Consider the following 13280-nt stretch of genomic DNA (forward strand, 5'->3'; position numbering starts at 1 on the left):
TTACATGACAAATTTATATTACATAACCTAGTGTTTTCAAGATTCAAACAAACAATATAAAAAGAGGGGGAGGGTATTTTGTCATAGATACACACACATACACACACAAATTGCTATATCAGCAATATAAGAATCAAACATAAATATTGGGTAATATTTACATCATATTAGGGTATTATAAAGACTTACATAAGCATATGAACAAAGGCATAATCATTCCATAATCTTTAAAAGCCAGAGTTACCAACCTTACCTTATCCTTATCCTTAAGATTGTTGCTGAGACAAAATTAATCCCTGACTTCAAACAGCTTACAATCAATTTGTGGAAACCGATTATTATATAAAGGATGGTGGAAATTAGTGGTCAGGGAAATTATTGTGGACACAAAACCTATCTTGAAATTGTGCCTCTAAAATTGAACATCTCTGAGCCTCAGTTTCCTCATCTATTAAATAGCAAGTATCTTTGGGTTGCAAAGTGGACTGAATGGAATAATGTATTTAAAGTATCTGCAAATCTAAAACAGTCTTCACATGAAGAAAAGAAATAACAGCCATGTAGTATATGAAATAGTAACAAATGTGTGGGCTGGACCACATGCTCCACGTATTTGGAGAAGGGGAATCACACCAAGTTAATAGGGAGTTTATGCAAGTTTTCTGCAAGTATCAGAATTTGAACTCATTCTGAGTGGCAGCCTAAGGAATCTTGCCATGTGATTGGATATATCTGCCCTGGCACCTGGCCCTCTGCATGGCGGATATCCAAACAAATGCTTGCTAAATAAATGAATGGATAGGAATAGTGTGCTGTTTAGCCAGGTTAGAGTTGCCGTTGGGTTATATGGGCTCTGGATGGAGACTCTTGCTAATGATGGGACCACGATCACCTTTGGGGCGCCCATTTGGTAGGGTGAGGGGCGTGCTACTTTATCCTTCAGGTTTTGATATTTTTCTCCCCTCAATCAAGTAGTTTCCTTTCTCACTATTGTTATGTTCCCATAGGGCTAAGAAATTTAAACTGAGAACATGGAAAAATACTGCTCACCAAAATAAGCAGAAATAAACACGATCTTTTGAACTCTTATTAAACATAGACTCTTGATAAAGAAGTCACTTAGAAAATTTTCAATCATTATACAGTATTTTTCTTAATTAGAAACATCCTTACTAACTATGTATTAAATACCCTTCCCTATAGCAAAAATCCATATATTGTCCCCAACCAACATTTAATACTCCCTCTTTTTTCCTTGAATCTTATCAAACGGGTATCATTTTTAGATTAAAATGTCTTTACAACAGAGAATAGCCTACTTCTAAATGTCACGCGTTCCTACATAAAGGGGTCAGAGTTCTTCATTGTTTTGTTTTTACGAGTGGAACATTTCCATAAATCATTTGCATCCACTGGTAACTGCTGTGGTCTGCATTTCCCCTGGAAGATGAAAAGCCACGAGCCACTTTTAGTCATAGTTAACTAACACGCGGGCATAAGTCACTCCACTACAGCGCTCGCTGCTTCTTCGGGAGAGGACGTCGGAGACCGGGGCCTCGCCTGATTGCTCCAGTCTTTCCAGCAGCAGAGGGATTAGACACATGCGCACGATTGGTCTCTTTGTGTGCACCGGGATGGGCTTGGCGTCGATTTACACTTCCTAACCTAACGGGGCAAAGACCTGGAGCGCGAGCGTGCGCTTAGGAATAAAAATGCACTGTAAAACACGGCCACTGAAATAAACAATTGCCTCGCTCCCGTTGGCCTTCTTCCCTGGGAGCATCCCCACCGCCCTTTCCCTGGTGTCCAGCTTGGGAGTGGAGATTAAGAGCCCGGCAATGAGGAGCCGTGGCCTCAGGAATCCCGCACCCAGGAGAGCGTGGCGGGCAAAGGGAGCCGGGTGGGAGCGGGACCCCGGGCGCGGGTGGCGGGAGAAGCTCCCCGCCCGAGTCGCGAGTGATGGGGCGCGTCTTGCGAGTATCTTCTAGTCCAGCCACCCCACGGGCCAGGGGGAGGGAGCCGGGCGGGCGAATCGGCCCGCCCCCCCGTTCCGCCCCTCCCCCCCGCGCCGGGGAGCCGCGATGGTGCACTCCGGCCAGCTGTGCGCCGCCGAGTGAGGCGCCAGCCCGTGGGTGCTACCGGGGGCGGCGGCGGCGCGGAGGGGGCGCCAGCAGCAGGCGGTGGCGGGGGGGGCGGAGGTGAGGACCGGAACGCGGAGGGCGGGCGCTGCTCGCGGCGCCGGCCCGCGTTCGCCGTCCGCGGTCACCCTGCCACCCAGCCTGCGTCCCCGGCGGCGGGAGCTCGGGGGCACCGGGCGGCGGCTGGCGGCGGCCGGCTGGATGCGAGACCTGCGCGGACCCCGTGGCGGACGGCAGCTCTCGACTCGGGGAAGCCGAAGGCGCTGGCCATGGCCTCCAACTTTAACGACATAGTCAAGCAGGGCTACGTGAAAATCCGCAGCAGGAAGCTGGGGGTGAGTCGCTCGCTAGGCTTTCTCCTTCCCCAGCGCCCGTTTGGCGCAGCTGGCGATGGGGGGCGGGGCGGGGAGAGTTGACCCACTCGGGGGCAGAGGCAAAGAAGGACCCGGCCCTCCCGCGGACGGCCCGCTTGTTGCTCGGCCGGGCTGGCGGCCCGCACCTGCCTTGGGGGCCTCTGCAGACCCGGCTGAAGGCTCCGGGAGCGCCTGGGTCCCCGTCCTCATGTGCGCGGCGCTGGTTTAGACCCAGACTGAGAAGTCTTGTAGACGAAAGGGATTGGCAGTTCCGGAGGGGGTTTACATTCAGAGCAATTCACAATGCTCTGTTCTCAGGAGTGTGCGCCTTCGGGTACAACTGCTCTGTGTGCAGGACGTGGACACACGCTCTGGTGTGTGTGTGCGTTTAGAATCACCGTTTTCCCCGCTTCCCCAGCCCGCTTCGAAATTCTCTTTTGGTTCCTTGCCTGCGCCCCGCGTCCCTGCCGGCGACTGCAGGCGAGTTTCGTGCTCCCTGAGCAGTTGCCCACCGGCAGGCTCCCCGGCCGTGAGTGCGCCCGGACAGGCGTGCACGCAGGTGTGTGCTCACGGCCGCTGACACGGGAGCGTTCGCGACAGAAAAGTTTACGGAGACCTTCTCTTGTTTTTTTGAAATATGCTCTGCCCGACTTGGGAGAGAAACAGTGTAGACCCCCGAGGGTTTAAAACTTCTCCAGTGACCGGATGAGGAGGTAAGAGGAACGCGTAGACGGCACTAGAGGACCTGGGAGGTGGGCTGCAGGGAGCGAGAGGGGAGGGCGGGCACCTGGGCCGAGAGCCACCAGAGTGAGCAGACGTGGAGGGACCGTCGGAGCCAGGGGCAGAGGTCCCCGCGGGAGCGCGCGCTGGGGGAGTGGGCACCCGAAGCCGGCCTGGGTGGGCCTGTCCAGAGCGCGAGGGAAACTCGATCTGGGGGCCACAGTGCCCGCTTTCCGGGATTCCTTGGATGTCTCTCCACCTCACGCTTCTCAAAGCTCCAGTCCTACGGAGCTCCGGAATCCTGGGGCAAAGCGGCCTTGAACGAGAACATTCCCTGCCTTCCCTGCTGAATGGATGAATTACTCTAACTTGGAGAGGGAAAGAGAAGGAGGGAGAACTTCGTTCTTCTCATTAAAAAAAGAAAAAGAAGAAAGAAAGAAAGAAAGAAAGAAAGAAAGAAAGAAAGAAAGAAAGAAAGAAAGAAAGAAAGAAAATAAATGCTAAACGTATCGTTAGAAAACTAAGGTGGGGCAGAGTCCCTAAAAGAGGACGGATCACCTCTCACCCAGAAGCCGCTTTGCGCGAGTTGGTGGACGCAGGTGTTGGGGGAGGAGGGAGGGGACGGACAGACTTGCCTTTTTGTGCTGCCCCCGTTGGGTTTCACGTTCGAGATGCAGACTGTACCCGGAGGACACACGGGACCCATTCTCGAACTTCAGCAGACCTGTAGAAGTGGGGAGTCCAAACCTGGGTGAGGACAAAGCTCCCCTCCCCCACGCCTGGCGCCTCGGTGCGCTGCTGCGCGCCCCGCCGGGCGAGAGGGCGGGCGCGGCGTGCAGACCCTCGGCCAGGTTTCAAGGGCGGCTCCTGGGTAGAAGAATGCGCCTCATTCTTTCCCAGGGAGTGAAGGAAGAACCCTCGTGAAAAGCTGCAGTTGTCCGGCAGGCTGATGGCTTCTCGCGGCCGCTCACATCTGTCACACTGACAGCCATCGGCCAAGACAGGAGGTGCGGAGCTAGAGCTTGGGGGCGCGGAGGTGGGGTGGGGGTAAGAACTGTTTCAGGAACTTGATCTTTGAAGCCCTTTGCTCTCCCACGGGGTGCTTGCTCATCATTCTCGCTCTTGCGTCTTCTTGAAATCTCAATTGTGTCTGACACCTCACACGCTATAAGCTAATGGATGATTTAAGTCCCCCGGGGAGATGTGCATCTGCTTCCACAGTCACCGTGTACGTGAAAATCAGACTAAGGAACAGAACGCTGAGAACCCCGCCTCGCGCACTTGGCCTTGGAGTCTATAGGATTCCTCCCCCATCAGAGCTTTCCAGGATTTCATACAATTAAAACTGAATTTGCATCTTAATTATAAGATAGGATCCAGGGAAAGAGCAATGAATGTTTCTTGGTTAACTATGGCATTTGCAGCCTTTGAAATGACCTTTTAGAACACCATACACCGTTTCCCCCCTAAAGATGTGTGCAGATGTTTATCTAATTTCCAAAGCATCTTTTTCCATACCCACTGTTTAGAGCTATGCATGTGTAAAGGACAGCCTTCACAGAAAACAATAAAAGCATGTTTACTTCAGAGTTTGGTGTTGAAACAGTTTTGCATTGTTTTAATATCAAAATATTAAACTAAATTAACCTTGACTATTTTGGAGAATATTATTTATTTTAAAAAACTTTAGCAACTTTTCTATTCAGAATATGCTAGTATTCAGAATGGTGAATTCCAGTGGCAGAACTTCACACAGATGATTCTGTGAAGCTTAATAAGTTAAATGGGTCCTGTAAGATAGTAAAACACTAAGCAAATATTGTGTGCCTTAAAAATGAAAATGTATAATTATACCCAAAATCATAGTTATAGGAATTATCTAAGCATTAGGTAATAGGAATCAGTTATAGGAATTATCTAAGCATAAGTTTTCCTAGTTAATAATACATATTTATAATTTTATGGGCTCAGAACTATGAACTTTTCTAAATAAAAGAATACTTTTAACTCAGAGGATACATAATGGTTCTTTTATGGATTATGCTCAAAATTAAATTTCACAATAAAAATAATTCTGATTAAATATGCACAGATATTTGATTTAGTATGGGTAGAATGCATGCTTTCAAGAACCAAATTTTATAGTATTCTAAGGGAGAAAAAGGCCTGGATATGAGGCCAGTTGTATCAGAGATGAAAATGATGACATGAAAATATATTTTGAGATAAAGCGTTGGATGTGCCCTTTACTTCTCACAAGTTAGTGGTTATTATTATGCTGAATGAGGGCAGAAAAGCATTTCCTGTCCGCTAGGCAGTGGGGCAGCCCTTCCAGAGGTGCTTCCAGGTCAAAGTGTCTGAAAGGGCCCCTGCCCTGTGTCTTTTTGTGTCTTTTTACAGAACCTAGTGCTACCTGTTGAGGATAATTCCTTAGCCAAATAGTTGGGTGAAGTAGTAAGTGTTAAACATTTTTTTTTTGTTTGTTTGCTTTCAAATTTGTCTTGGATCATTAATCAGTTTTTCTTCCATTTAGGAAAATAATTTTGAGAAAAAATAGAATCATCTTCCTGAATTTTATTCTTGTCCTTTAAAAAATACGCTTGTTAAGTCATTATTTATTTATTTATTTTTGGCTGCGTTGGGTCTTCGTTGCAGCACGGGGGCTTTTCTCTAGTTGTGGCAAGTGGGGGCTGCTCTTCGTTGCGGTGCGTGGGCTTCTCATTGCGGTGACTTCTCGTTGCGGAGCTCGGGCTCTAGGAGCGCGGGCTTCAGTACTTGTGGCTCGCGGGCTTAGTTGCTCCGTGGCATGTGGGATCTTCCCGGACCAGGGATGGAACCTGTGTCCCCAGCACTGACAGGCGGACTCTTAACCACTGCCTCACGACGGAAGTCCCAGTCATTACATTTTTGAAGGTATTAAATCATTAAAAGTATAATGACGACTCTTATAAAGAATCATTTCTTTAAATTCTCTATTAATTTTTGATTATTCTACATTACTATTTCTATGAATATATTGTTTTCCTTTTGCAGGATTTAAAAGCCCTTACTGTAGTTTAGTTCTCACCATCTTATCTGTTTCATGATTTATATTATAATTCACAAGATACCATGGTGGCCAGTATTTTTTTTTTTTAAGAAAAGAGTAATTAAAAACTCTAATAAAAATAAAACAAAGCAAATGCTTTTTGGTCAATATTGTTTATCTCTTAGCCTTGATTATCTATTTTTCTTCTGACCTCTAATAGGCTGAACTTAGTCAGCAAGGCATATATTGCAAAATATCCAGCCTGTTCTTGGTTTGCAGGTAAACTAAGAACACAATTGCTGAAACTGTTAATAACTTTATATGGGGCTTATTGACTCTATAAATGTAGCAAAAGTAAATGCAGCATTATGCAGTGACATCACCATAGCATCATCACCATTGCCACCAGTGTACAAATTCCAGACTGCAAACAGTCTACAGTAATTCTGCAGTTTGACTGCTTCTAGACTCTAACATCATTGTTTTCAAGGAATTCTATTCAAATACATCATTGTGAATATTCACAGGCACGTTGTGCATAGACAAGTAATATTTTATGTAGCTTTTTTTTCTAGCTCTTACTCAAAGTTAGGTGAGAGACTGGATTAGTATGTGTGGGTATTGAAGGAGTGTCTCAGGATAGGTTGGTATTACATATTCAACAAACGGTCAAATCATGGAGCATCTACTGTTTATCAGGTGGCGTACACTGGGTGTGTGAGAATATTCCAGATTCATGTCGTATTAAGTCAAGGTTGTTAACAGTGGATACCTCCTATATCACCACCGCTCATGGTACACTAGGTCAGTAATAATCACCTGTCCCCGCCAGGCTGTAAGGAAAGCAGGGAAATATAGAGCACAATTTTGGAGTATTTGATGAGCACCAACCTTATGAGCTAATCATCTATTCAGGATTATCTCTTTTGCATAGTCTCCATTTGTTTTAACAACTTATTGTGGATTCATCTATCTCATGCCCTCTCTCCCTCCTTGATTAAAACCTTGAGACACCCCCATACCTGGTTTGATGATTATTTATCTGCTTCTCATAAACTGTTCTGAATTTTCCTGTCCTTTTACAAACAGCTTTTATCTGATGATGGAAGAGAGTAGTTTTTATGAGAGATGTTTTTGAAAATTTATCCCTTTATAGAATCTCCCTCATTAATATAAATGGGAATTTTTGTGGGTGCATTTGCATCATTTTTGGTCCATAGAGCATTTAAAAATTTCTCTGGTCTCCCAAATCTCTAGAAACTATTTTGTGAAGAGAGAGTATCATGTATGAAATGCATTACCAATTTGCCAAGAATTAGATACAATAAATGTATTTAAGATAATATATATAAATAACAATAATTCTGACCATTCAAAAGTTCAGAAGAACTTTCAGGATCATTACCTCAGACATGAGTTCTCAATTTAAGTATTTAAGATGTAGAAGTTGTATTGGGTGCCTTTAAATCTTCACCCATTTGTGAATATTGTATATCCTGGGCATTTTGCTTTCTGAAATGGATCCATTATATCCATGGTGATTTATCATTTACCTCTTTCTCATTAAATATGGATTTAGAATGTATAAAAATTGTAATTATTTGAGCTCTCTTTCTCTTTCAGATTTTTATTTATGGTGACTATTATGTATACGTTTAACATGTGTACATACCACTTATTTCTGTATCTATATATATGTCTACAAAAATCACTTGTTCTTAGAATTTTAGAGTAGAAAATGGTCTTGTATACCTTCTATTCAATCTCTCTATACTAATTTATTTGCCACCGTATGTTTGTGTATATGACATTTTAGCTATTCTAAAGAAATTCTGTTATTTGAATTAGTGAGACTTTTTCCTTTTTAAAACATCCCTATGTATGCATATGGGCATGCATGAGTTTCTTTGAATTTTCAAAACTTAAAGCCAAAAGCAAAGACAATAAAAGTAAGCCTAACTGTAAAAACCAAAGCCAGACATTTTGCTGGCTTTGATATTAAATGATTATGCCCATGCAATACCTGGGGGAAGCCATTAAATCAGGGGTGAGATATAAGAGTTCACATCTCAGTTTTTGACTTGCTAGGTTTACAGATGACTGCTGTCAAGGTGAACTTTAAAAGATGGCATTCCCTCAGATAACAAAGATTTTACTCAGTACTCAGGGAAATCTTTTAAATGATGAAAATAGCGTAATCAAACAGTGGTCAACTATCTTTGTAAGTTTTACATTCCCAGTTTCCTTAAAAGTGTTTCAGAAGTGCTCGATAATGGCTGACATTGGAGATGAGTATAAAATAACACGAGTATAAAATAACATATGTATTTGAAATAGGTGTCATTGTTTTGAAGTATTTTTATTCTAATGTGTTGTTCTATTTGGGTCATAATAAGCCAGGTGACTACTACTGAGTAAGACTATTAAGTATTCCTATCGTTGGTCTGTTTCTGTTTCCATCCACTTCGTTTTAGACACTGTAGAATTTAAAAAGCAAGCAATACAAATAAAAGCTACCTGTATTCCCACCATCTACAGATCATCTCTAGATTTTGTAAATTTTGAAGTGCTAGTTTAAAGGAAAAAGTAATTTCTACCAATTGAGACAAACTAATTAAAATAGAGTATACTATAGTTTCTTTGCCTTCATTTTACTCACGGTATTTTCTTTATTCTTCAAGCTCTTGGTAACTTGTCCAGAGAGGCCAAGAATTCTAGGTAGAGAACATTTTTGTTAACTTTCTGCATAAATCTCCATTAGTTTTTTTTTAAACATCTTTATTGGAGTATAATTGCTTTACATTGGTGTCCATTAGTTTTTATTTTAAGATACAGAGCAGGATTATCTTCTGAGTAATTCATTTTTACATTATAACACTATTTCCCACTGAGAATATTGTACCTGTCAGTCAATCTGGATGGAATAAGGAATGGTATTTTGTTATTAGCAGAGAACAGCAATTTATTTAATAAAGAAAACTATTTTCATGTTATTTGAAATGAATGGTGGTTGTAATCTTTGAACATGTGCAAAGTGCTTTGCCTGCTATTTTACTGAATCCATTGCATAAAGCTTGGCTTAACAGTAAAATGACTTGGAGGACAAATACAGTGAAGTTTAATTTGAGACTTTTTTAAAAAATTGATTAATTAATTTATTTTTGGCTGCATTGGGTCTTTGTTGCCGTGCTCAGGCTTCTCTTTGTGGTGGCTTCTCTTGTTGCAGAGCACGGGCTCTAGGCACGCGGGCTTCAGTAGTTGTGTCTCATGGGTTCTAGAGCGCAGGCTCAGTAGCTCTCGTGCGTGGGCTTAGTTGCTCCGTGGCATAGTGGGATCTTCCCAGACCAGGGCTCGAACCCGTGTCCCTTGCATTGGCAGGCGGATTCTTAACCACTGTGCCACCAGGGAAGCCCTAATTTGAGACTGTATAATAGTAACATAATCATGTTGCATTGGGTGTACCATGCATTTTCCAGCTTATAAAGAATTTTCATATATATTTTATAATCCTCCCAGCATACTTTTGAAAGTATATTTAGTTTTTAACCCCATTTTATACATAAGCTAAAATTTAAAAGAAGTAAAATGAATCAGCCAGGTCTACAGAGATACAGATTGGGTTTGTATGTGTGAGTGCGTATACTCAAATCTAGGTTTTATAACTTCAAGTTCAGTGTTATATCTACTATGAACAGTTTCCACTTTACAAAATATTTGGACAGGTAGTAACAGCTATGTGTACTATTTGAAGTAAATGTGTTTTCTTTAATTGGAAACATAGTGTAAAGCAAATATTATCATTAACTTAGCCTTAAGCTATCTATATTGCATATAAAAGTGTGTTGGCAGGTGGGAGGTGATGGAAATGGGTGAAGGAGGTCAAAAGTACAAACTTTCAGTTATTAGATAAATAAGTTCTGAGGATGTAATATATACAATGGTGACTATAGTTAGCAATGCTGTATTGTATATTTGAAAGTTGCTAAAAGAGTAGATCTTAAAAGATCTTATCCCAAGAAAAGAATTGCAACTGTGTGAGGTTATGGATGTTAACTAAACTTATTGTGTTGATCAGTTCACAATATATACATATCAAATCATTAAGTTGTATACCTTAAACTTATACAAAGTTATATGTCAATTTTATCTCAATAAAGCTGGAAAAAAAGAGCTATGTAATGAAAGAATGTATGCCACAGTAAGGAGGTTCTATACAGATATTTCTCCAGGCCACTTGAATGGCCTTGATTTCATTTTCATTGTACCATCTAAAACTCAGCTAACCTCTTATTTTACGAAAGGATAACAGGCTTCAAAAACTGACAGTGTCCTGGTAGAATTTAAAATGTTTTAAAAATATTTAAATCTATTTATTTTACCATTATCTTTATTTATGAAAAAACACCTTTTATTTAAGGTTGTCATATAAAAGCTTATGTTTCAATGAACTTAATGAAAAGTGAGTTTATTTAAAGAAAAACACAAGTAAAAAATAATAAACATTTACTGGGATCTGGCAAATCAAAAGGTGACATAGTTATGCAGCAAAAAGTGTGATTGTGTTACACTGTTGCTTTAATATCAGGCAGCACTGAAGTATACCGTGAACTCTAAGAGGCTGGGGTGGGTTGTGTGTTTATTTGTGTGGCTTGCTACTTTTAAGTGGCAGGAATTGAAATAGATATACTGAAATGATGTTCCTTTTTTTTCCCTTAGTTTCCTTATTTTTTTAAATTGGCTATATGCCTTTGTCACCTACATTTGTAAACTTTTATATAAGATCTATTGCATGTGTAAACATGTGTAGTTATTTTTCTCCCCATGATTTCTTCTTTGTAAATATGAAATTACTTTTTCTGACCATTCACTATCCTTTTGAATATGCATGTATGTGTGTATGTGTGTGTATACGTGTGTACATATGTACACATACATAGATACATGCATATATATAATGTGATATATATGTTATATATTAAATAGAATATGTATATATCTCCAAATGGTCTGTTAGTCCTCATTCACGCTGAATTGTTATCCTTCCTAACTATGTAAAAGCACCTAGCCCAACTCCAGGAGAAGAAAATGTTCACAAAATGTCTTAGCATACTTTTAAAATTATAAATTGTTACATGTTCACATTATACTTTATTTGGAAAAAATATTTGATATTAGTCTAAAATTGAAATTTAGTGTATCTTTCAAAAACTATAACTTTTAAAGGGTGGCAACCAGTAAGAGAAAATTCTGTATTTATGTCTGTCTACATAACTCTAGTGAAACTTTTCACATACTATTCAAGAAAAAGAACAAAAACACACTTTTGACATATTTGAACTTGCTTAGAAAACTATGCCTTTTCATTTAACTTACTAGGGAAATGGAATACATCTCTCTGAATGCTTTAAGGACCCTTGGGGCTGTGCTGTAGGAAGGACCCATGTCATTTTACTGATGCTTTTATAGACTTCATTACACTTCGGAATCTTTAAGTATTAGCTATGTAATTCTTCTAAGTAAAAGTACATCCAGTGCCAAATCATGATGTTTAGCTATAAGGTGCCAAATTTATGTATAAGTATGAAATGTACTCTTCTATACATTTAAGACATAACAACTATTTAAAGCTCCAAAGGCTACTTAACACTCATACTGTTGCATCCTGATATTTTGCATAATACTCTACATTACTTAGCCCTCTATTAAAAAATGATTCTCTGGGGCTTCCCTGGTGGCACAGTGGTTGAGAGTCTGCCTGCCGATGCAGGGGACACGGGTTCATGCCCCGGTCCGGGAAGATCCCACATGCCGCAGAGCGGCTGGGCCCGTGAGCCATGGCCGCTGAGCTTGCGAGTCCGGAGCCTGTGCCCCGCAATGGGAGAGGCCATAACAGTGAGAGGCCCGCGTACAAAAAAAAAAAAAAAGATTCTCAATATTTGTGAGGGACTGCACATTGGAGTCCCTGGGATGGGTGTGGAACGTTGATTGAGGTAAAGGGCCAGAATAAAGGAGCTTGCTCTGTCCTGAGAATCCAGGAAGTCACTGATGTGTTTACAGGAAAGGTTATATGTTCATTCTGAAATCAGCAACATCCCTGAATCTTGGGTGTGTAGAAAGGATTGTAGTCAAGTAGGACTTTTGGCAAGGAGACCAAATAGGAGTGGGTTCTAGTATCCAGAAAAGGCACTGGTAATTCTAGTGGCTAGCTCTGATTGAGAATCACCGATGTAGAAGTATTTTTTTCCAGCACTGAGAAGAAAGAATTCTTCAGCCTATTATTGTTTGCATTGAGAAGTCAGCTGTCAGTCATATTGCTACCTTTTGAAAAGGATTAGTCTTTTTTTCCTCAGGCTGCTTGTAACTTTCTCTTTTCCTGGTTTTCAGGAGTTTTGCTATCATATGTGGAGGTGTAGTTTTTATTCTTTTCAATATTTTGGGGTCTATAGTGCTTCTTAATTCCATAGCTTGATATCTTCCTGCAGTTCTAAAAAATTAACCACCATTACTCTTTCACATATCAGTTCTGTCCATTTTTTCTCTTCTTCCTTACTCATATGTTAGATCATTTGTACCATACATCTGTGCCTTTACACCTTTTCTTTTCCCTAATTTTGTGTCTTGAAGATTCAGGATGGATGTTTTCTACTGAAATTTCTTCCAGTTCACTAATTTTCTATTCAGCTGTGAATAATCTACTGTTAAACCTATTCATTATTATCAATTTAAGTAATTTTTTCAGATCTAGGATTTTCATTTCATTCTAATTTTTAGAATTTCCTATTAAAATTCTGTTTTTATCCTTGGTAGTCTTCAATGCCTTCAGATAGATGATTTTTGTATTTGTCCACCATTTCTAATCAACAGCAGAAAGGCTGGCCCAAATTACCTGGTCCACCATTAACAGGAATGGAGCAGTCCCAGCTGGTTGAATTTTATAGTGATTGCTTTGTGAGAGCTAGAGGCCATGTGGTCCTCTGGAACTCCACTGAGAGCCAAGAGGGTTGGCTGTAGCTCTTCCATAGGAGTGAGACCTTCTCCCTG

The 13280-nt window shown here is 41.2% G+C and overlaps 1 protein-coding gene across 2 annotated transcripts in view; it reads left to right on the forward strand.

Annotated features, from left to right (window-relative positions):
• The first annotated feature begins 2074 nt into the window (after nt 1–2074).
• The window catches only part of DOK6 (docking protein 6), a 419379-nt gene continuing 408173 nt past the window's right edge, over nt 2075–13280 (forward strand). The window contains exon 1 of one of the 2 annotated variants that reach the window (XM_082641623.1): nt 2075–2473. In XM_082641623.1, coding sequence (XP_082497749.1) covers nt 2408–2473 — 66 coding nt within the window. In that variant the 5' untranslated portion in view covers nt 2075–2407. The remainder of the gene's footprint in view (nt 2474–13280) is intronic. The other variant, XM_082641622.1, reaches the window with a different exon arrangement.

The sequence above is a fragment of the Mesoplodon mirus genome (genome assembly GCF_964341445.2).
Source record: "Mesoplodon mirus genome assembly, chromosome: 13".
In the NCBI taxonomy this organism is placed as follows: Eukaryota; Metazoa; Chordata; class Mammalia; order Artiodactyla; family Ziphiidae; genus Mesoplodon; species Mesoplodon mirus.